The sequence below is a fragment of the Grampus griseus genome (assembly GCF_964374135.1).
Source record: "Grampus griseus genome assembly, chromosome: X".
Classification (NCBI taxonomy): domain Eukaryota; kingdom Metazoa; phylum Chordata; class Mammalia; order Artiodactyla; family Delphinidae; genus Grampus; species Grampus griseus.
Genome location: NC_138999.1, coordinates 38,788,171 through 38,813,796, shown reverse-complemented (window position 1 = coordinate 38,813,796; position 25,626 = coordinate 38,788,171). Strand labels below are relative to the sequence as shown.

General features: G+C 38.8%; 2 protein-coding genes across 2 annotated transcripts in view; one reads left to right on the top strand and one right to left on the bottom strand.

Moving 5' to 3' along the window:
* Positions 1-25,626, top strand: part of EFHC2 (EF-hand domain containing 2) — a gene marked incomplete at both ends in the record, with an annotated part of 203,078 nt that overhangs the window by 58,649 nt on the left and 118,803 nt on the right. Inside the window, 1 exon segment of the mRNA XM_082680655.1 lies at positions 22,987-23,137. Within this exon segment, the coding sequence (XP_082536781.1) occupies positions 22,987-23,137 (151 nt within the window).
* Positions 11,270-21,215, bottom strand: LOC309839425 (putative deoxyribonuclease TATDN2; the record flags this gene model as incomplete). The annotated part of the gene is made up of 4 exons (XM_082681183.1): positions 11,270-13,115; positions 13,215-13,222; positions 13,387-13,472; positions 21,152-21,215. The coding sequence occupies 4 exons, from the start codon at positions 21,213-21,215 to the stop codon at positions 11,270-11,272; spliced, it is 2,004 nt and encodes a 667-aa protein (XP_082537309.1).

Sequence of the window (25,626 nt, the reverse complement as noted above, 5' to 3'; positions counted from 1 at the left end):
CACTTCCTTTTCTTATATCCCATCTCTCAACCTCCTTAATCTTTCCCCTTCCATTCTTTTGACCTCTTTCTCTATTTCTTTTTCTCTCTTATTGGACTTCGTCTGTCTCTTCATCCTCATTCTCTTTCCTTTCATGCATTTTTATTCATCTTCCATCAAGTGTGCCCTATTTAACTTTCTTCCCTTTGCCTACTTTGTCTTCCTCTGTCCCAGGCCTTGCAATTGCTGACTTCTCTTCTTAGGAAAGTAGAATTACCATCATCATCATCATCATCATCATCATCATTATTGCCAGGGTCTTTTCCTTTCCCTTTACCTGTAGGATTGAACCCAGGATATGTATGTCTCCCCAAATGGAGCATTGTTTGAATGAACTCTGTGTACATTGGTTGGGGTATCCCTTGGGAACATGGTCCTCCTGCAACACCCCTGTAATAGGAGGCTCTCTGGTGTAGGGGAGAGAGCAAGGGTTTCAGTCAGACAGATGGGTTCAAAACCTGGATTTACCATTTATTACGTATTTCATCTGGGCTATGTTTTTAACCTCTCTTGGTCTTAATTCCCTCATCTGTCAAGTAAGAGTAACAAACCTATCTTAGAATTGCCGTGAGCATCAGATGGACAATGCACATCAAGTGTCCAGCTCATCGCATGTAGTCCTGAAGAATTAACTCTCCTCCTTTGCTTAAGGCCTGGCTTATTTTCTTACGTGGGGTAGGGAGGACGGTGTTCCTAGGGGAAGTGAAGCATAAGCTCGGACTATCCCAGTCATCACCTGTGCTGCAGAATTCTTGCATTTTTCTTTGGCACAAATTCTGCCATATTCCAGAAGAATCCGTTTGGAGATGCCACCATTGAGACCAGTGAATTCTAAAAAGTAGCCATTAAGCTATCGATGCATTGCTCTTTCCAGTTGTTCCCCAGTGTTCCGTTTACTCTGTGGGTATTAAGGTAGTTTAAAAAGTCTTCTATTGTTTAATAAGAGTGTTTGTCATGTGTCTTCTATTTTAGCAAATTCACTTAATGGTCTTTTAGGGGAAAGGTGATAAATAACTACATTTATTATTGCTTTACTTTTTCACTATTCTGAACTAATAGCAGTCAGTAATAGACTATTACAATTGTATTTACATTCCGATTATTCTAAACTCAAAGATTTTACACCATTGTCAACTAGGTTCTAGAAACTTCATGTAGGCCCTTTTATGTTTAATCAAAATTTTACTTCCTTCGTAGTCTACTCTGTTGTTTCCCTCCTTTTTAGCCTAAAATATAAAATCTGTTTTTGAGTGTATTTTATTCTATCTCTGGTTCTACTTGTTGATTTTTTTCATCTGGTGTTTCAGGGCATTTATTTATTTTTTTATTTTAAACTTTTTATTGAAATATAGTTGATTTATAATATTGTATTAGTTTCAGGTATATAACATAAGGATTCAATACTTTTATAGATTGAATTGCCATTTCAAGTTATTATAAAATAAATAATGGCTATATTTCCCTGTGCTATATAATATATCCTAGTTGCTTATTTATTTTATAGATAGGTGTTTGTATCTCTTAAAACCTACCCTTATCTTGCCCCCCCCCCCCCCCGACTGGTAACCAGTAGTTTGTTCTCTATATCTGTGAGTCTGTTTGTGATATTAATTCATTTTATTTTTTAGATTCCACATATCAGTGATAACATACAGTATTTGTCTTTTTTTTTGACTTACTTCACTAAGCCTAATACCCTCTAGGTCTATCCACGTTGTTGCAAATGGCAGAATTCCATTCTTTTTTATGGCTGAGTAGTATTCCATTGTGTGTCTGTATATATCACATCTTCTTTATCCATTCATATGTTGATAAACACTTGGATTGCTTCCATATTTTGGCTATTGTAAATAATTCTACTGTTAACATTGGGGTGCATGTATTTTTTTGAATTAGTGTTTTTGTTTTTTTTCAGATACATACCCAGGAGTGGAATTTCTGGATCATGTGATAGTTCTATTTTTAGTTTTTTGAGGAAACTCCTTAATTTCTTCCATAGTGGCTGCTCCAATTTACACTCCCACCAGCAGTGTACAAGGGTTCCCCTTTCTCTGCATCCTCGCCAACATTTGTTATTTGTAGACTTTTTTGATGATAGCCATTCTGACAGGTATGAGGTGATGTCTCATTGTGGTTTTGGTTTGCATTTCTCTGATGATTATCAGAGCATTTATTTTGACATTTGTGTTTGAATTTCAAAAATAAAGCTGTTTTTCAATTCTGGTCTAGTTGGCTTTTACAGTAAGCTTTATTAATTGAAGCTTTGGTTCTTACTGATATGTAATGGGGATAATATTATTAATGTGTGTTCCCAGCTTTCTCCTTTTCCCCACACCCTGCCTGCTGAACAAAAATTTGTCTTTGCTCATTCCACTCCCCCGCCACCCCACTCCATCCTCTAAGGATTCTTCTGAGTTTTTCAGTAAGATTCTCAGGCTTTGGGGGATGCAGAAAAGGGAGAAGGGCTGGAAAGAGCTGGGGGGAGGAGAGAGAGAGGGAGAGAGATGTCTTAGCGCTGATGGTGAGGAAATGTGAGACTGACAAGACTTGAAAAAGAGAGGAAAGGCATTTTTGTGAGAAGTGGAGATGTGGAGCATAAATTGGATCACCTTTAGAGTTTCTTCAGGGAGCTAAGGTGAGACAGAGTTTTCAATTGCTGTTGGTTGCTCAGCCTTTTCTTGGACTGTATTACCATGCTGGGCCTGGTCCACATTGGCTCATTATTTGAGTTCCATCTAAATGTTAAGTCACTAAATTATATATTTTTGTTTATATTTAAACAAGTAAGAGAGCCACCATTACCCTCTGTCACTGATCAGTTGACCCCGGTCCTCTCTTGTTTCCCTCTGAAATCTCCCTTTCATCAGTCTCCTTTTGAAGGCCACTGCTGCTATCCTATTTCTTATCTTTCATCCAGAGAGTAGCCTCTTCAGCGCCATCCCTGCCTTCAGTCTGATTCCCCTTTCAACTGCCCACTCTGCTACAGGGTTAACTTTCTAAAATATTTAGAATCCTTTGACTTAGCTTTGCATGGCCTCGGGACCACCTGTCTTTTGGCTCTTGTACCTTACTCATCTCATCTCCTCTGCCACCCCTTCCCCACTCAGCCCTCAGCCACACAAAATGACTCACAGGACCCCACATACCATATACTACCATGCTCTTGTAACTTTGTACATGCTGTTCCCTCCACAGAGAATGCCCTTACCCACCTGTCCACGCATGCAGTTCTTCTTTCATCTCTCAGCCTTGAAGGCTCATTTCACTTGTCACCTCCACTGTGATGCATTCTTCTTGATGCTCTCTCAGGTGGTTCGCACTTCCCCCTCCTACTGGAGCATTTTCAGACCCCTGTTAGAATCGCCCTGTTACTCTTCTCTGTGTCCTTCACTGAGCTGGAGTGTGGTGGGGATTTTGTGGCAGTTCAGGACATAATGCTTAACCTCTGAAGGTGGCCTCTGAAGCTAGGCAGTGTGAGTTCTAACCCCAGCTGTCCTATTCTCTTATCTCGAGACCTTGGGTAAATTATTTAACTTCCTAAACCTTGACTTCTGTAAAACAAGGATCACGATATTACCTATTTTAGAGCTGTGTTGTGAGGAGTAAATGAGATAGAGTGTAAAAGAACTTAACACATTGCCTGACCTGTTATAACTACTTAATCAGAGTTGGCTATTTTCATTTATCTTTGAATTCTCAGAGCCTAGCACAGTGCCTGACACATCACAGGTGCTCAGCGATGAATGGCTTTGTAAGAATATTATTTTGTCTCTCCTAATGACTTTATCTCCAGCGCATTATAATTATTTGGTGGTACCATTCCCTGTTTTGCAATTATTTGCATACAGTCTAATCTCCCTTACTTGACTGTGTAATCCTTGTAGCTGGAGAGATTGTTTTATTGAATGCTGTACACTCCACATAGAGCTTTGAACTTAGCAGGTGCTCTGTAACTGGGTTGGTCTATGTTACTTTTGATACAGGAGCCTTTCCATATGAAGTATCCATTTTGTGATCTCAGCTGTTGATGCACTTGTGGGAAGTAAGTGACATACTTTGAAACCAGTAGGACAATCTAATGTACAGGGGAATCCAGTTTATTGAGTAATTATTAGAAGTATAGAATAGATTCTTTCGATTGGAGGAGAACATAAAAGGCATCTTATCTAAGCATCTTTCTTCTTACTCTTTTGGGAGGAATCCAGCCTTTTAAAGTACATAATATCTCCAAATGATGGCAAGAAAGAGTGTTTTTGCCTCAGGTCCCATTATTATTCCCTCTGAAAAAATATATATAAAGTACTTGGTAAATTATATATATATATATATATATTTACCAAATATTTGTCTTTTATATTGTAGGTGCTGTTTTTCTTTTGTATCTTTAATATTGAATATTTGAATATTCATTTTTCTCTATTCAGTTTATGAAACCCCATGATTAGCAATGGGATTTGTGTTGGATAGGGTTACCCCCTTCTTCTCAACCTAATTATTTTTCCAGGAAGACTTATTTTTAAGCAGTGGGTCTGAACCTCTTCTCTTAGTAATATCAAGTGTTTTTAAATTGCTTTGCCCAATAGATTCCATAAGGATGTGAAAAGACAATTTTAGATGTGGTTTTGACAGTATTTTTAAGCTTCTAGCTTTGCATCCTACACTGATTTATATATTATTCAGTATTTTTATACATTCATTTTCTCTCCAAAGTGCTGTTATATATACATAATTTTCTTAATCCTTTAAATAGTGCTGCACTGTCCTGTGGTGAGCAAGTGTTGATTTTCTAATTTTTGCTAAAAGGTTAACCAGGGAACAAAGACTTTAAGTGGTTTGCACCAGTTATGTGGTTAATTAGTGATACAGCTACAAGAATAATATTCTAGCGTTCTAGTCACATCTTTTTACCCTTTTATAAACCATAAAATCAGGTCTTAAGAAGAAGCAGACAAGTAAAAATAAATTTGATGAATGCTTATACTGTCCATATAGGTTAGGTGCATTTCATCTTAAACCCACCTAGATTTAGTCATGAAAATTGGAGCATAAATTATAAATGGATTCATGATGATAATATTTTTATAATACGAAAAATTTCTGGAAATCATCTTTCTATAGTTTGTATTTTTTGTCATTTTTAAATTGAATTTACCTTTATTGACCATCTCTTATGTTCAACAAGCTAAATGAGATTCAGATTTGTATAACTTGAATTTTCTAAAATGATATGCCTATTTAAACACAGTATCCATAGGAACATAAATTTATCAAAAAAAAGTGAGGAAAAAATGAGAATTTGGAGTGAGATTATAACTTAGGCACTGATGTTTAGATGAACCTCTCCACCTTCACAATCCCAGTTAAATGACTTCAAAATTTTTAAATACGGAGAAACCATAATAGTGTTGGAGGCCAGGGAGGAGGTCCATCTTCTTGTTGCAAACTGTGAAGAATTTCCACTAGATACAGTGCAGATGAAATCATATTGAAGAATTATACCAAAACCAACATGCAATTTCACTTCCTAAGAAAGTGACAAGAATTGAGTTGGGGGCTTAGGACAACCTGTAGGGGCTTCCACTTGGCTTACTTTCACAGCTATTGATGGATTAAGAGTGTCACTAGGAGGCCCAGGAATAGTCACACTGAGGGAAAAAGCAGGCCCTGCATTAGGGCGTTTCTCTGATGCGACAGGCAATGCACACGAAGGACTGGTTATATTCGCTCTGTTCCCGGAGTGGAGGTCAGGTCAATTTATAAAATTTTTGTGTGGAAAAATCTGAAGTTTTTCCTTAAGGGGACTCTCCATGGCCCCAATTCCGTCCCTGCTTCCCTTAACATTCATGTATATGAATTTCTATCAACCAGCTTCCCACTGAGAGGAAGAATCAGAACATTGGAATGGACGCTGAAGGAAGGAAAGAAGACCTGCCCACCCTATTTTTAGAAAAACATCAGCCTGGATAGACTGCTCTTTGTTCAAGAATGAACAAAGAAACCCAACAGAAGGTTTCTGAAAAGGCTCTGCGGTGTAAATGGAGGAGAACATAGTATTTAAGAAGCAGAGGAAAAACAATATTTATTTAAAAAATATGCCTTCTATAGGAAAATGAATATTTTTGATAATGATTTGCTTTGTGCTTTCTATTGAGTGCAAAGAAGTATACAAAACAAAGTAAGCATTTAAAGCAAACTGAAGTGAAGTCTAGAAGGAGAAAAGAGAATACGTTTAAAATATTGTTGAATGAGACTGTAGGTGAAAAGGAAAGGGAACTTGCTGAAGGAGGAAGAAATGTGAGGAAACTAAAAAGCATTATACGTAGTAAAATTTTTAAAAAAAGAAACTGGAGAAAATGAGATGAGTAATGGAAAAGGCAAACTTGAGAAATTCTCCCAGAATGCAGAGGAAAAGGTCAGATATGAGAGCTTGAGATAGGTAATGAAAGGTTGGACAGAGGATGGAGCTCTTATAATATATAGACAATTGTTCCGAAAGAATTAGAAGCTAGATTAAAAGCAACCAAATCAGTTAAGCATGCCATAAAAAAACAATAAAAACAAAACCAACTTTCTGGACTATAAAAACACACAGATCTACAGATCAAATGCTTACCGTGTACCAGAGAAAACAACAAAAAAAGAGACCGATAATTAGATATAGTCTGACGTTTTTTATGTTAATGTCAAGGATAAAGCAAATTAATTACCTAGCATCCTGAGAGAAAAAGTAGTTTAACCCCCAAAGAAGGAGAAGTTGACATCAGAATTCTCTGCAGTCTTAAATGCCAGAAGACAGGGAAGCAATGTCTATAACTTTTAGGGGAAAATGTTTGTGACCCACAAATTCTAGACTCAGCCAAGGTGGTATTAGTGAAAGCCACAGAAGGATGTTCTCAGATATATGATTTCTCACAAATATGCCGTCCACATACTTTTCCTGAGAAAGTTGCTTGAACATGTCCTCCAGCCAGTTGTAAAGCAAATTAAACAGTTCAACCATGAGGGAAGTCATGAAATAAAAGGGTTAGTGGTGAGCAATGGAAACAAACTTATAAGTAATTATAAAATATAAATAAAGTTGAAAACAGTGTAAACATTTTAAATGTTTATTGAAAGATAAAAGCACAATAAATAATAATAAAATGACAAATGCAAGATAGGGATATAAAAAGAAAAAATATAGTATTTTTCGCCATTCAAGGGAGTTGTTCCAATAGATGTTAATTTTTTGCTATTCACACTTGAACTGACAATTCTTTACAAATTAAAAGTAACAATGAATAGAGTTGAAATCTCTCTCAATCAATGGGGAAAAAGGCTTCTTATATCATCTTTCTCTAGGACCTGTAAATATTCCTTCTTTTAACTCTGCTTAATAAACATATATACTTTGTGTTTTTAACTACATTAAAAAAGAAAAAAGACTTTTAAAGTAAAAATACACCAGAACATGAAAACTGTATATAGATTGGTGGCGGGATTTTGTGGCACATAAATCTTCAGTGAGTATGGGCATGAAAATATAATCATTTTTTTAAAGTATATATAATTTGGCATAATGAAAATATGAATTTCTTAAAAGTATACACAATTTGACATAGAATCACCATTATGTTAAGGAAAGACATTAACAAAACAGTGGGTTCTAGGTAGTAGAAATATCCTACACTTCTTTCTGTTCCTATTTTCATATTTTTGTAATGCATATGTATTAATTTTTATAGTGAGAAAATGAACTTCATTAAAATAAAAAGTCCTATAGATACAGCAGAGTTATAAGTAAGGCAGATTTATAATATTGAATGCTTTGTTCTTTCCCCCCCAAATTAAAAATAAACCAAGCATTTAATTAAGGCACTAGAAAAAGCATAACACAAAAAATTTCATCCGAGAACTGAAGGAAAAAATTAATAAATTTAAAAGCAGAATTTTGTAAATCAGTAAACAGAATAGATTTGAACAAGAAGTCAAGGAGTTGAGTCTTAAAAACAACAGAATTAACAAACTTCTAGACTTCTAGCTTATTTACTCAGGAAAGCAAACAAAAATACACAAAATAATGTATTTAAATCACAAATTCATAGGAAATAAAATGCACTGCTTATGCTAATTATAAAGTGAAGTGAATATTATAGTAAATATTAAGTAGCAAAGTTGACTCAAGGAGTACAACACTGGAATTGGCCAATAACTAGGGAAATATTAGAGAAAACCTCCAAAGAGCTACTCCAGTTGTTGAAGTGATTGTCTCTAAGTAGTAGGGTTGTGGACTTTTCCCCCCACTTTGTGCTCTTTGGTAGTCTCAAACCCGCATAGCACAGGGAGATCAGCTCCGTGCTCTGTGACTGCCTAGAGGGGTGGGATAGGGAGGGTGGGAGGGAGGGAGGGACATCTGGATCACGAGTTGTTTTTTTGTTCGTTTTTGTGGGTTTTTTGTGTTTTTTTGGTGGGTTTTTTTTGTTTGTGGTTTCTTTGGTTCTTGTTTTTTGTGTTTTTTTTCTTGTTTTTGTTTTTTACTAGTAACATGAATAGATGAAACAAGTGTTCTTTACTGTATTCAAGAAATAAGTAAAGGAAGATTGTGAGTTTTGACTTAGGCCACTCTGGATGTACTACACTCAGAAAAGACTATATTGCTCACTCCCGTTCCTAAAGAAATAAAGCTGAATTATGGCAAGGTTCTCTCCTGCATGTTAGAAACACTGCAGAGTATGGTCTGTGCATTTGCCATCAAAATTGTAGAGGGAGAGGAGCAGGTAAGGAAAGTATTTTCTCCATATAAGAAGATCATTTTTTTTTTGGAAAGGAAACTTACTTTAATTATAATATGTGTATATCCTGTTTATCTTGTTGATTGTGTGCTTACAAAAGCAACCGTTCATTCACACCCATTTTTAAAATGCTCACTTGGTAATGTCACTTTGCTAGAATCAGATGAATAACATTGTGTTCTCCACAGATCTTATGTTGTGAGAAAGGAATGTGATGAGTGGAGATATGCACAAAATGTGATAAGGGCATCACAACAGCAAGAGTGTGACTAAGGTCGTGTTTCCAAAGAACTTGAGCTCATTGAATTGTACCTCAAGTTAATCAAATTAATCTAGAAGTAACTTTGAGAAACACCTTCTTGGGTATTTGTGGCTCACGTTAGCATATCACAGGAAATGTGAAATGAAAAAAAAATCTGAGGAACTTTGTACAACTCATTATTTACCAAAAGTGTGTGCCCATGGAACCCTCTCCCTAAAATTGTTTATCACAAGCTCAGGGCTCCAGTGGGTTGAGGGACACACTGTGAACAATGTCTATTTAAAGTGTACATTAAATGGAAGAAAACCTTCCTAACTCAAAGCATTGGCTTAATTTTTGAACGTCTTCTGTCTTGCAAAATATAATCAAGTTGCACCTTTAACACTGCATCAGCTTCTTTCGTTCTACTAAGGAAAGTGAAGCACTTCAGCTACAGCTTTCTTCTTCTCAAAAGACTGGCTTCCCAACAAAGGGGAAATCTATGCTATACTCAGTGTTATTTATAGGAAATATGAACTGTCAAGTTCCTGGTAGAGCTTGATCTTTTTCATTTATTTCTTTTATTATGGATGACATCTACCGGCAGAATATAGGTGGCCTTTCAACCTTGCCTTGCCTTGTAAATTAAAGAGGAATGCTAGAACTAGGATGGCTTATTACTCTATTCTCTTACTAATATCTGCCACCTCGCCCAAATACTATCATTAACTGCCAGGTGTTAACGAAGTTATTCATTCATATGTTAATCCAAGAAATCTTTGCTGAGTGCCTGCTCCGTTCCAGGCACTCTTCTAACATCGGGTGTACGTACAGTGTGAAGGAGACTAACAAGCTTGGAAACTTACAATATAGTGGGGAAGATAACCAATGAACACACATATCTATTAACAACACAATCTCAGACAGGGCTAAGTGCTAGGATTAAATCAAAATAGTAAGTCCAGGATTTTTTTTCCTCCCAGGTGAGGTGAACACTTACAGATTGGTGGTCAGGGAGGGCTTCTCTGTGGAGGAGACTTCTGAGCTGAGAACCAGATGGTGAGGAGCCAGCTGATTTTTCTGGATCCTCATAAATAGGCACAAAGGAAACTAGAGAAGTCTGAAGTATGCTGGGCCTCTTTTCATTGATTTAGTTTTCAAGAGTAAAAGAGATTTTCCATTTTAAAAATGGAATTTCTCATCCAGTAATCGGACTCCTAGACTTAGGTGTGTGCCTTGGATGGCAAAGCTAAATTTCCTAACTCAAATGTTTTCCTTAAAATGTGGGTTCATTTTAATTTCTCAAGGAGGAAGGCTGTTTGCCAAATGGGCAGCTGAAGCTCTTCTCTGTTTCTGCCCTTGTGGAGAATGGTATTTCTAAATGATATACATTTGGGCCTTGTTAAGAACCAGAGCAATTTGAATGAAGAGTTGCTATTACTAGTATGCTAGTTATCTGAAGAGCTTTGGAATTATCCAAGTGTGGGGAGGGAGTTCAGTTCAGATTCAAAACTCATCTCCTCAGTGGTTGTAAAATTCAACCGATTTGGCTCCCATCAATTCTAAGGTCCCCCACAGCCCTCCCTGGCACATTATGACTATTAACTAATTTTTATCTAAATTGATTTCCTCTTAGATGAAATGCTACTGTTGGTTTATCTTTAGAAATAAGAAATTGCAAGTTGAACAGTCACTGAATTTACAAATTTAACAACAACCCATATGGACTATAGAATTCCTATAATAACAAATACATTTTGGGAATAAACGGAACAAATCACCTAGCTCACTTCTAAAATTCAACATTCCTTGCTTTGTTTTTTTTTTAAAGACAAGTAGGTGGGTGACTTTAGTCACCAACTGCTCAGAAACACAGGCTGCAGAGAACAGGGATTTGGATTAGCAAACCAGAACCTTATGGAACTCTTTCTTCTCTACTGACTACCCTGGCACAACTGGGCTGGAAGGAAACCCCTAATAACATCAAGGGCAGTTCCCCTTAGTCTTCCTCCCATCCCACTGCACCCCACCCTACCAGCCGGAAGCAGAAGTCTTATGAAGAAGTTTTGTGGAGAACATCCTGTCCTGGTTTCTTCTGTTCCAATGGGCTTGCCAAACACATCCTTGACCTGGGACACAGGCAGAGTTCAAACCAAGTCTATGTTGTCAGCCTGCTGGTCTCCCTTTTCTGGAAGACTCCTGACTGTGCCCTCTCTGCTTAAATATTGTAGAGGCGACTAGTGTTCTCTCGTAAGGTGGCCAAGGTGTGGGAGAGTGGCTGACCTTTGATTCTGGCAATCTCTTGAACCGTATGCAGGGCCAGGCCTGGGTGGGCAAGTGGGCAAAGGTTTTTGGGAACCCCACGAGGGATGAAGTAGGGAGCATCGGTTTCCACGACGATTCTCTCCAGTGGGATCTTTCTCACAGCATCGTGGACCTCCCAGGCAGAAGGGTAAGTCAGGACTCCAGTGAAGCCCACAGACATGTTGGGGAAGTAGTCCAGAAGGGGCTCGATGACTGCGTAACTGCCAATGAAGCAATGCCAATGGATCTTGTAGTCAGAGGGCATAATTTTTTTCAGGATGTCCCTCAGATCTTTCTCAGCTTCTCGGCAGTGGATCAGCACGGGCTTGTTTAAAGTGATGGCCAGCTGCAGCTGTCTCTCAAATATCTTTTGCTGCTGTGGGACAGGTGTGCTGCACTTATGGGAGTAATCCAAGCCAATTTCTCCATATGCTACAGCCTTGGGGTGCCGTAAGGCTTGCACAATATCTGTTTCGTGACTCATACGGTAGTAACGTGCAAAATGGGGGTGACAGCCAAAGGCCCCCCAGACCAGATCCTCTTTCAACAGCTCCACCCATATACCATCCTTCAGTGTGCGAGGATCACAGAAATCAGAGATGCAGCCATGAAATTCCTTAGGGAAGGAGCTGCTATATATTTTTCTGAACTTGTTAAACGTCCCTGTGAAAGACAACCTGGAATAGAGCATGTCCAGGTGACAATGGGTATCAATGAAACCCGCCTGTAGGCTTTTTTTCCAGTGGCTCCTTGGCAGGGAATGAGATGCATGTCCTCCCCGAGAACGTGATGGTGTCTCCTCTTGGAGATGGTGTCTCCTCTCCTTCATCCTGGCTTCTGAACTTCTGGAGAAATGAAATGAATGAGAATTTGGAGACTGATTTTCTTCTGATGACTTAAGTTCTCTGGACCAGGTTGGGGAGTACACTGGAAAATTGAAGGTATAACCACTCAAGAAACTCTGGCTGCTCTTCCCAGCCTGGGATGTGTTGCTGCTGCTGCTGCCGCCCATGGAGAGAAGGCAAGGAGGCTTGGGACTACTGGGCCAGTAGCTGGCAGAGTCATGCCAAGGACCACTATACAAATTAGGCCAGTAGGTGACAGGCTCAGCTGTGAAGGATGGAGGCCTTGAAATTCTTGCGGCACTGAGTGAGACTGGCTCCTCCTGAGGGGATCTGAAGGCAGAACTCTCATCCACGTCAGACCAGCCACCTCCTGAAGAAGGGTGCTCAATTACAATACTCTTATCTTGATGCTTCTGGATTTGTGAATGACAGTCACGTCTGTCTAGAAATTTTAGGGCTGGAGAGCTGCCTTCAAAAATGAGTGCCCTTGGGTCACCAAGTGGCTTCTCACGATGTACCATCATTCTCCTGTCACAGAAGTCGCTTGTGTCTATCTTCTCTCTGACCTCTGAGGCAGACACTATTCTTTGAGGAGCAGAGAAGGGGACATCTGTGGCTGATCTTCCTCCAGAGCTGGGCTGCTGTCTTGGGCTCCAATTTGTATTAGTGGCAGCGTCTCCTTCTAACATCAATGTTCCCAGCATGCCCCGGATCGCCTTCACATATATCATTGAAGAGCTTTGGTCTTGCTGTCTACCCCAGCTTCTCTGGCCCTCGTCTGCTTCCTCAGTCGCATTATTCTGACCCTCAGCTATGGCTGCAAATTCAGGGTTTATGGAGCTATAGAAACTATGTTTGGAATTCCCCGTAAGGTTGTGGACATCTTTTGAAGAAGCCATTTCTTCTAGAACGGGGCTGGCAAAGCACAAAGGGGATGGCGCTGAGGCGATTCCACGCACGAGAGGAACCCGGAGTGCTCCGAATCAGGCAGTCTTTGGAGGCTGCTCCACCCACACGCGAACCTGAGGAATGGGAAGAGTATAAAGAGAAGTAAGATGAGGAGGTGGAATTTCCCTGACAGGATGAACCCCAGGAAACCTCGGCTTGAAGGCCGCAAGGACCTCCTTCTGAGCTTTCAGGCACCCGGGCGGCTAGGCTCCCCTGGACGTAATGCACAGCCCTAAGCTGGCTGGCTGGAGGACGCCACGTCACTGGGCCCCCGGAGGCATCCGCGTTTGCTGGGGGCTCCTTGTGGTCCTTTACCTTGCGCCGCTCCCACCCCCGTGGCTTAGGGCACTTACTCCTTTCTTTCACTGGCCCATCACAGTTCTCCGTGTTCCAGAGATGTCAAAGTCCTTCTACTGAGTTTGTGATCTCAAAACTATTCGGAAAAGTCACAAAGATCCAGGATCGCCTGAAGGCTTGGCTCGGCGCCCAAGCCCTCAGCGAGCTCCCGAGAAAAATGGCAGCGACTTTTTTTTTTTTTTTACACAGTTACTTCCGGGGCGTCAAGGCACTTACGGGACATCAAAGCACTTCTGGGATTAGAAAGCTTTTCTATTTGGTTTGGAATACAAGGCCCTTGTGAGATGTCAGAGCCCTCGAAAACGCTGCAAGGTAATTTAGGGACCCCACACAGGGGCCCCTGAGCTGGGCTGGTGGCCTAGAGGTCCAGGCTGCTGAGGGAGTACAGGAGGGCGGGGCTGAACCCAGCGCTGGAGAAGGTGGGGGGAGGGCACAGCTCCTTCCACCCACCTGCCCTGGCCACCGGAAGTACTCCTGCCACACAGGGTGCCCCCCCATTCTTCTACCTCTGGTCTGTTCCCTCCTCTCCACAGCTGTCCCTCGCACCCGTCCGCCCCTGCCTCATGTGCGTCGTAGCCAGCGCGCCACTGGAGTTGCCGCCATTGCTTGCTTTTTGTCACTGCCCCCCGCCCCTCGTGTGCGTCGCAGCCAGCCCGTCACTGGAGTTGCCGCCATTGCTTGCTTTTTGTTACTTTCCTCCCACCCCTCCCACCAGTGTTTTTGAAAAGCATAATTATGGTTTATAAAGCATAGTTTAAATATACATGGTTTTGAAAACATAGTTGTAGTATGTTACCATTTTCAGTCCTGTGGGTTTTTTTCACTCAACATTTGTGCATATCCTAAGCATTTCTCTTATTGCTGCATCGTTTTAAAAAACATCATACTACTGCCTTCATAATATGCCATAGAATACATACATGTGCCATAATTCACCAGATCCTTCCTTTCTTGTTAGATCTTTAATTTATCCCACTCTAATTTTTTTGTGTAATAAAAAAAATGCTGCAAAGAACATCTTTGCACATATGTTTCTCCATATTTTGGTTTGTTTCTTTGGGCTGCGTGCCCGGAAATGGAGTTCCTGAGAAGAAGTATAGGAATTTTAAAATGGCTCTTCAGAGCATCACACTACCTCAGAAGAACTGCAATAATTTAAAATACCATGGGTAATGAATAACCCTACCAGGCTCATTTAATAGGAGAAACAAACAAAACCGGCACCTCACTGTTATTTTAATTTGTACTTACCTGATACTTTTTTAGAGTGAATATTTTCCTTTTTTAAATTGAACCTCTCCTGCATTTTAAGTTCTGTTTTTATTTCTTTCTTAAGATCCTTTAAGAATTAATTAAAATTTTTTTTATAAATTAAGCTTTTGTCATATGTTCTAAATTTCTTATTTGTATGTTGCTTGTTTTTAATTTATATTTTAGCCTATTGAAGTTATAACTTGTTTTTGTAGTTAAATTTTAATATTTTCTTTCATAATTTTGTCTTTTTCGCTTAAATCTGGAATGGTCATCCTCCCTTTCAGGGCTTTGCCACATATATAATTTTTTTTGGAGGCTAAAAGGGATTGATTTGTTATATTTAAGCTGATAATCCATCTGGTATTTATTTTGGGTTATAATTTATTTTAGGTGGAGATATACATTGATGGTTTTCCAAGTTAGTACTTTTTTCACTTGCTGACATGATTCCTCTTTCATCATGTGTTAAATTCCTATATGTAATAGAGCGTATTTCCAGACTATCTATTCTTTTCCACACACTAGTGTGTCTCTCATTACTCTGGTTTTGCACTGTTTTAATAACTGAAGCATAATAGTAAGTAAGGTATAAAATCTAGGACAGTTAGGTCTTCTACATTACTCTTAATTTTCATAATTATCTTTAATAGGCTGACTGTTTATCAGATGAAATTAGAATTATTTTTTCAAGTCCTTCCAAAACATCAATGAAATATACATTTGAAATATGTTATTTTAGTCTGCTTATCCAGAATATACTTTGCCTGTCCTATTATTTGTCAAGTTTTCATATATCTTCTAGTAAATACTTTTAGAGTTTTATCTGGGTCACAGAGTTTTCATTAAAACTATTTTTAAGTGTTTTGTAATTTTTTATTCTATTGTGAATATACCGTTTTCTTCCACTGTATTTTCAGGTGGTTATTGCTAGTACATAAGAATATTTTTGATTCAGTTGTGGTTATGCTGAAATCTTTTATTTATTCTTAGTTTTTCAGCGTTTCCCTATGCCATTATTTTGTCTATCTATAATGATAGCTTTTGTCTCTTTCTTGCTAATATTTTTACTTCTTACATTGTCCAGAACTCCTAAAAAATATTAAATCATGATGTTGGTAGGGGCATTTTTGTTCTGTTCCTGATTGTAGCAGACACATAGTTCAATTACATATAATACTGGATATGTAGGCTATTGTTTTAAAGCAGATGCTTTTTTATCCTGTTAAGGAATTACTCTTGAATTTTAAAACGTATGTGGTAGGAAACAGTTTGAGATCATTATATATTTGCTCTTACTTCCTAATTTAGAAACATCTTTGCATCTGTGAGGAAAATGCTGCTTTTTGTGTAGTTTGCTTATGACTGTTATGGACTCTTGAATTTTGTTTGCTTGTATTTTAGTTAGGATCTTTGCTCTATAAATCATAAATAGTGAAATTGCTCTGGAACAGTAGTTCTCAACCTAGGCTTGCACATTGTAATCACTTGGGGAGCTTTAAAATCACTGATACCTGGGCCTGACCTGAGGGATTCTGATTTCATTGTGTGTGGGTGTGTATAGGTGTGGATGTGGCCCAAACATCACGATTTTATAAAGCTCTACAGGTGATTCTAATGTGAAGCCAGGGTGAAAACTATTGCTCCATAGTTTTCTTTTTTTTTTTTTTAATACCTTGTGTATTAGGCATTGGAATTCACCTTTACAGCTTTCCATCTTTTTTGGTATCCTGGGGGAGTTATATAAAGTGGTGCTTTTCTTTTCCTTGAAAGCTTGAAAGAATCTATTAGTAAATCATCCTGGTTGGAGCCTTTGTTGGGGCAATACTTTGGTAATTTTTTTACTTCTTACTTGGTTATTAGTTTATTCATTGTGTTTTGATACTTCACAGTTCTTACAGAAAATCACTTATTTAATTGTGGTTTTAAAATTTATGTTCATAAAAGCTTGAATAATTTATTATAATAAGATAATTTACATCTTATAATTTATTACATCTCTATGTTGTGCACTATCTCGTTTCTGATTTTGTTTATTTACATTATTTGATTATCTTTGCTAGTGCAGGGGAGCAAAATTTGCCACCCCAAATAGTGTCTCTTAGGCATGTGGATTATCCTGAGCTGAAAACAGTCAAGGCCCAAAAGACTAAGGAAGAGCCTTTGACTTTCTCCCTAACTGCCTAAAAGAATTTAGATACAGGACCTGTTCCATGAAGGGAGACAGGGAGGAACCTAGCAAAGTGTCAGTTAAAATTCCTCTCTTTCTCCCATTGCTTCTGTATGGCTCAGCAAACGTTTGTTTACCAAACATTTGCTTTTTTTCATCTTCTTGTGAATTGCCTTCCTCCCCTTTGAAGTTGCAACCCCTACCCACTTCCCCTTCTCTCAGATGGCATATAAGCTTCAATTGCCTAACTTGTCTTTGGGCTTCATATTCTTATGGAGCCCCTATACTACATAATGAAATTTGGTTTTTCTCCTGTTAATCTGTCTCACGTCAGTTTAATTCAGTTAGACCAGTCAGAAGAACCTAGAAGGGTAGAGGAAAGTTTTTTCCCTCCCCAATGCTAGAATCTTACCTATTTTATTTATTAATAAAAACTCTTGAATTTATTTATTGCAGTTGTTTTTCTCCTTTCAAATTTATCTGTTTGTGCTTTTATCCTTTTTGCTCTAGACTTGTTTTCCTTATGACAAATTTTTGCACTTTCAAAAATTTTTGTTCAATCCATTGCTGACTGTGACTGCATTTCAGAATTACTTGTGGAGCTTTAAAAAAAATACTAATGCCCCTCTTAACTGCCTCCAAGATTCCTGTTTAATTTATTTAGGCTTGGGTATGTTTTCTTTTGTTTTTTAAGTTCCTAATGTGAAGCCGAGAAGGCTGAGAATCACTGAGTTAGTATATTTACCTGTGTTGGCTGTCTTTAACTCTAAATTCTCATATGTTATCATCTAAATCCAGTAATTTACCCAAGAGTACAGATTTGCTTTATCTTATAGGTTTGTACCTCTTTAAATTTTATTAAATTCTCTACTTAATTTTTTGTATTTTAAAATTTGCTCTCCTCACAATAACTATTAGGGGTGACAATATTTGTTTATAGTTACATGATACATTTTTAGTTGTATTGTTTGTGATTGATGGCTATGATTTCTGTAGTTTAAATTTATTAAAAAAATTTTTTTGTGTGTGAATTAGCCTATGTAGGGAAGGAAAATAATTTTCCTTTTACCCTTCTAGGTTTTTGGCTGAGATGCCCCCTGTAATGAAAGACAGCTTAACAGGAGAAAAACAAACAAGTTTAATAGCATGTTTACCTCCTGTATACATGGGAGATACCAGGAAAACTGAGTAACTTTCCCAAATATCCCAAGTCACCACCTTAAATACTAGTTCCAACTAAAGGCAAAAGATGTTCGGGGTATGGGGAGCCAGTTAAGGGAGGTTATCAGGCAAAGCACAATAAAGATCGGTACAGTTATGCAGATTTAAGTTCATGCTTTCTCCATTGATGCATTTCTAGAGATATAGTTATCTTCCTTTTTCTGGCACAGAGAGGGAGAAACCCTTACCAATGGAGATTTCCATTAAACATGTAAAAGTCTCTTACAAAAGGATAACTTTTACTCACATTTCAGAGCTTCTCCTTTCTCAGCTGTTTCTTAAAAATGATCAGCTCAAGATAATTCTTATACCAAAGAAGCATATTTTGGGGTGTTATATTGTGCTGCCCTTCACATATGATAAATTTCTTAAAATATACCATTGTCATATATAAAGGAGCCATCCTCTATATGCAATACAAAATTCATTATAGTTTATTTCCTTAATTCTGAGATTCCATAGTCATAAGAGAAACCATTGATTTAATAACACCTTGGGGACTTCCCTGGCAGTCCAGTGGTTAAGACTTCGCCTTCCAATGCAGGGGGTGCAGGTTCGTTCCCTGGTTGGGGAGCTAAGATCCCACATGCCTCATGGCCAGAAAACCAAAACATAAAACAGAAGCAGTATTGTAACAAATTCAATAAAGAGTTTAAAAATGTTCCACATCAAAAAATAATAATAATAACATCTTTTTCCAGAAGAATAAACAACACTGCATCAAATGTACACAAATTTTTATTGTCTACTAACTAACCTATGATAGCATGCATTTATCCTTACTATTATGTACCTTCTTCTTTAGTACCTCGCAATTTAAATCTGAGCCTTTTTCATTAAATAGAACATAAACATTTTAAACTTAGACTTATGATGTTGATCTCTTTATAAAATGTTGAGCTTTATTGAATATTACTGGTGCTTCTTTCTTTCCTAACAGCTTCTCTAGGAATTCAGCTGTAAGCTTTTGACACTCAGATGTTTGGTTCCTGAGTAATAGTCTTTATGACTCATGCATTGGTCATACCAGCTTCACGATCTTTTAAAATTCTGTGATTTATTCTGAGAGATTAGACTTTTGTTTTTGCCTTATGATTGCATGGCCTAGCACATGATGGACAATCTTCTAGCATTTTTATGTCAATGCTACATCAGACAGTAACATTTTGAAAACATTTTAAGTGAAAATTAGGATTCCAAATTAATGTTAAAATCCAGCTATTTGGGATATGCAGTGCAAAGCAGAGAACTCAGTTGACGTGCAAACAGAACTAACTCCTTCCCCACAAGGCTAAATTTACACCTTACATCAAGTTACATCTATGTTCCTCGTTAAAATGCATTCCTGACTGCTTTGAGTTTCTTTTGGCTTTACATGTAAGAAGAATCTGATTTCAGAAATATTAACATTAAATTTTTTTCCATTATATGAGGAAATATCACATATCTAGTATTTAAAGCTAATTGATTTCAGATTTTATATCCTCTTGGCTAGCATCAAAAATCTGAATGCCTTGGGGATCAGGCAGGTAACCTCATATAATACAGGGCTTGTAGAGGCCTGTGGGGAATGGAAGATCACACAACCTGCCAAATGACATTTACATTCCATTTTCAAGAAAATTACAGCCAATTACATCCTTTAGGACCTTATTTATCTAGTCTCTGCTTGACATCATAAATTATGATGAAACCTTGTATCATAATTATGTTTCTATAAATTTTCATTTCTCTCAGTTTTTATTTTAGATTGTTCTCTCTGGATTCTCTGGTACATCAAGTTCCATTGCAATTAGGTCTTTCACCTTTGTGAGATCACTTTTAATCTACTTGGTATCTCTTCCCTCAAATGCCATTTTGCTACATTTTACAGTTTCCTCTCCCTCTTCTTTTTCTATCTTTCCATCTCTACTGCTCTGACTTGCTCTCTACCTTTCACGCTGGAGTTCATCAGCCCTGTATTCTCAGGGGACCAGAACATGAAATATCAGTCTGTCCCTCTTCTAGAAATATTGAAGTCCAACCTAAAATCATGTCTTTCTTTTTGTTTCCACTGAGCATCATTTATTCTCTTTCAGTGCATCATTTGCTTGATAAATATTTAATGATTATATGCTTGACAATATTGTCAGCTGATCTCTGGCCGTTTGGTCATGCACAAATTTACACCAGTAGCATTCACTACATAGAGGTAGGTGGGGTATGAACAGTCTCTCTACACTTTCCTACCCAATTACAAAGAAAAAAATTTCAGATTGAATATTACTGTAGGAGCAGAAAACTTTTCCCTTCTTCCCTTTTAGATTCTTTCTCTGGAGTAATAGTTAAATTGACATAATACAGATTAATGGACGAAAAGGAAATTTTGTACATGTCGGAGCCCCATAAAAATATGAGACTCTTTGGCAGTCGGGTACTTGAGGCTTATATACCATCCTGAGCTAAGTAGGGGGGGGGTAGAGGTCTGGGGCTTCAAAGATCATTCACAGGAAAATGAGAAGAGCAAGTGTTTGGTAAACAAATGTTTGCCGTGCCATGCTGGATAAGGCTTTCTGATATAAATAAGTTTTCTCTGGTAATAGCTCTCTTCCTGGTGCAGGTTTCGTGTCTAAGTTCTTTTAGGCAGTTAAGGGAGAGGTAAAAAGTTCTTCCTGGGTCTGCTGGGCTCTGTCTTCAGCTCAAAATAATCCACATTCTAAAGTGGCACCTTCTAGGGTGGCATATTTTGCTCTTCCTCACTACCTCTACTGAAAGCTTGATGGAACCCCAGCTGTCTTGTCCTTTTAGGTGTTCCAACAGCATCTTTTTCCCCCCTACTTTAAAAAAATTGAGACAGTATTCATATAACATAACGTTTACTATTTTAGTGTTCAATATAATTCGCCATCCCACATCTTTTTTTAAAAATTGAGGTAAAATTTACATAACAAAATTAACCCTTAGGCATTTTAAAGCGTGCAGTTCAGTGGCATCTAATATATTCACAGTGTTGTACAACCATCACCTCTGTTTAGTTCCAAGACATTTTCATCACCCCAGAAGGAAACGCTGTACCCATCCAACAGCATCTTACCGGAAATGTTCACTCAACACAAATATGACAACATTCTAGTAGTGAGTTTAGCTAACTTTCTAACTGGAATCAGGCCGGATAAATTCCCCAAGAAAGCAGCTGAGCATAGGACCGTTTTGGAATGAAGACAAAGGAGCCATTTTGAAGGTATAGGTCTCTGGGCTTACTAGATTCCTAGAACCTGTTCTGGTAAAGACAGTGGCTGGTCAATATTTGTAACTTATCCATTCATTTTGAATACAGTTATTTCACTAGCTAAAACTCATTTCTAATATTCTTTTTTTTTTTTTTTTTTTTGCGGTACGCGGGCCTCTCACTGTTGTGGCCTCTCCCGCTGCAGAGCACAGGCTCCGGACGCGCAGGCTCAGCGGCCATGGCTCACGGGCCCAGCCGCTCCGTGGCATGTGGGATCTTCCCAGACCGGGGCACGAACCCGTGTCCCCTGCATCAGCAGGCGGACTCTCAACCACTGCGCCACCAAGGAAGCCCTAATTACCATATTCTTTATGATAATTAGCAAAACCTCTTCTGTTGATCAGAGATAAACTACTGAGGCATTTTGTCAGCCACTTCTGAAGCATGGGCTTCTGATAGAAATTTGCCAAACAATCCTGGAGCATATATTCCTAATTAGGGTAACTGACCACCCCTAGAGGTTAGATTGTGCCTAACAGCCTCACTCACATATATACTGTCTATGTTGAATTAACTTGGTGTTACAACAGATGTACACTTAACTTTTGCAACTTTAATTATAAAAATTGAACAAAAATGAGAGCAAAGGAAGTATTAAAATGGAGCTCTGAAGGAGCCTGTGCCCCAGGCCAAGCTTGAAATGGTAGCCTGAATCTACTGTTCCTTCAACTGTCCTCAATTACCATGTCTTTCTTAGTGTGTGTAAGCAGGTTGTTGTGTTGAGAGTGATTCTAATGGTGAAAGGTATGTATTATTCATACAACATGGCACCTAAACCTAAGGAAGCTATTTCAACTGGTCTTCAACTGAAGAGGCAGTCAGTCTTCGGCTTCAACATGGGAGAAAAACAGGCTGTGTTGTACTTACTGAGAGGCACAGTTTTCCAAAGTAGTTAAGGAATTTTCAAGGGTATTTTTTACTCTCTCTGATTTTTACTGTAACTACTTTAGAATCCACCTCTCCTACCCATGTCTACCCCCCACCTGCACCCCGACACACACAGTAAGATGAGGCTGGGTCTAGCATTGAGCTAGGCTCTTTGAGGTTCCTGAAGAAGTGTAGGGTGGGGTCTCCAGTGCATTGGAAGAATTTCAGCTCCGCCTGTTTGAATTGCCTCAAGGCAAGCAATCAGCAGGACCAGAGATGAGAATAATTTTATCCTAGAACCAAGGTAGCTTTGTGGTATTTTTAATGAGAAAAAAATGACAAAACTTATATTCGTCTTGTGGGAAAGAATATTATTTTGTCTGTAACACATACACATGGAATCCCACTGTGAACTTCCAAAGACAGACGCTAGTTCCATTTATGGTGGAGCTGAATGATGGATTCATTGCTTGAATATCATTTCCTCATTCTAACCAGACAGTGATGAAAATATAAAATAATCTTTATATACTGTAACCTACACTGTATATCCATTCTCATAGCTGATGTGTAGAATGTCCTCTTGCAAAAATTTCCTCAAATTTTTTCTTTACGTTAACAAAAAGTATACAGGCAGTAGCTTTATTGATTTTAAGTTCGCTGAATTTTTTTCATTTCTTAGTTTCTAATTATGATTCCAACAGGTATTATCTTTTGATGCCTATTTAGAAGATGAAGTGCCTGATAAAATTCAAGAAAACTATAGAATAAGATGCTATAAAATCTACTTCTACCTTGAAGATGACACAATTCAAGTAAATGAACCAGCATTGAAAAATAACGGACTGCCTCAAAGTATCTATTTAAAGCAGAGTTATGGTTCTTTCACTTCTAACTACTGCCTTTATATACTACCTTTCTCTCGCTTTTTAAAAGACCCCATGCTACTGCGTAGGTATCTAACTTGTTGGCAATGGTGAATGTAAACATGCTGATAGCTTGTAGTTATTGATGCTGACTTATCAGCTTTCTACCCTCCTCACCTCAACACTGGCCATTTCACTCTCTTCTGTGTTATCCCTGTTTCTTTCACATGCTGCTCTAGTATGAGCAAACTCTCCTGTGTCTTTGACTTTTTCCTTCAAACTCTTTTTTGTCTTTTTGCTATGACCACATTACTTCCTTCATAACACCCTCAGGGGTAGAGGGAAGACTGGTCTCCACTGCCACTTCCAGATTGGGCTTCTCTCTCCTTTCTTGAATTCACTGCTGTTTGCTTCAACCACTCTCTCTTCATCTTCATACCTATTAACTACAGACTTTCATAGTGCTTCAAGAGAAGGCCATTGCTCCTTCGCCCCACGTATGCCAGTCATCTTTACCCATACTCCACTTCAGCCAGACAAGAGTTAGCTCTGCAATGTGGCCAGTGGAGAAGCGAATCCTAGGTTGCATTAGTAGAAGCATGGCAGAGGTCAAGGGAGGTAATCGATTTCTTCTGTGTGTGCTGTAAGTCCTTTACTTTGGACAATGCCAAGTTCCGGATGCCTTCAAGGGACAGCAACCATGTTGGTGAAAGGACTGAAAATTTATCATGTGTAAGGGAGAATAGTGAAAAGGGATATTTGTCTGTAAAGGGAAGACTCAGGTGTGCCTGATAAATGTCTTAAGGAATCTAAAGGGCTGTCACGTGGGGGAGGGGTGACCTAATTTTCTGTATCCTCAAGGACAGGACCTAGGGGGTCAGAACTCAGGTCAGTAAGAGGAATAATTTTTTGGCAGAGAGGTTCACATACTTAGGACAAGGTACAGGTGGGTGGAAGGACCACCCTGCCTGAATCCTGGGGTAGGCAATGGTCCTCTCTCTCTTCTTCCGTTGCATCAGGCTTTTCTGACAATAGTATGGTTTGGAGACCAGAGTTAAAGTTCAAGGAAGACCACAGACAGAAGGGACCTTAGGCTAATGGCACACACTCTGTTGGAAAGATGTAGGGACAAGTGGGCCTGGCCACAGCTGTAGCTTGCCAGTCGGCCTGCTGAATAGTCATGGGTTTTATCTGTGTTTCTTGGGCAAAGGACACATGGGGCTAGAATGGGTGTCACCAATGAATGAGTGGCCAAATTAAGGCCTCATGAATATTGAGTATCCATGAATATTTAGTGCCTCTTGTATATTTAGTGTATCATGAATATTCAGAGCCCAGGTACCTCATGTATATTTAATACATACTGAAAAGTAGTTGTCTCTTGTTCCTTCCATTCCTTTCTTTCTGTGTTTAACATATACATGCTCTACTTACTATCAAATTATCGTTATTTAACACATCTTATGATTTTCTGCCTATGTTGAATAAACTTTTTGCTTACTAAATACTTATCTGGGCCCAGTGCCTCCATATTGATACACCACAATGGGTTCCATGGGGGAGAAACAGAGAAGTTTTAGGACCATAGGCCTCTGAGCATAATGTTATGACGAGTCAGTATGCGAAGGACTTCCTTCTGTGCTCATGAGATTGAGATTGTTCTTAGAGCATGGCTTCGTTATGTCTGGATGATGAATTTGGAGCCAGTCAGCATTGTCATGAAGTGTTTGTTGAGTGTCTACTCCACGCTAGGCACTGTGCTGGGTTTTGGGAAAATGGACAAAAGGAATAAGACTCATTATATCCCTATCTCATGGAGCTTGTAGGCAAGCAGGTTGGAGAGGAAAGGGAGCAAGGTGACTAGTCCAGGAGTTTTGCAATTGTTCAGGGTAGAAGTGCTGAGTATCCAAACCAGGACAATGACGGTAGGAAGAGGACACAGGGGAAAGATTGTAGACACATTTGATTGGCAGTTAATAGGCCTTGGCCAGCGATTAAATATAGAGTGTGAGGAAGGGGAATATCTAATGATAAGGTACCTACTTTATCATTATCTCATTTAATCACCCCAGTGACCATCTACAGTAGGTTATCATCAGCTTTTACAGAAAGGAAACAGGCTTAGAGAAGTCATTTGCTCCATCTGAATCTTAACTGCTTGTCTCAGAGCTCATGCTGTGGTTGAGAGGATGGTGATGCGTTAGTAGAGCCCAGGAACATGGAGCAAGGAGTGGCATTGGAGTTGGAGCTGGGGTGTGTTTGGGTCATGAGGCTTTTCAGGTTGTGTTGGAACATCTGTGTGGTGTTGCCCACAAGGCAGGTAGAACCTTAGGATGTGTCCTCAGGAAAAAAGTCGACACTGGAGTTGTGGATTGGGAATCAGGGGTGCCCAGATCATGAGCAGAATCAGGCTATTGTACCATGTTGGGAGAGAGCCACTGTTGAGGTGGTGGAAAGAGGAAGAAGATTTGATTTAGT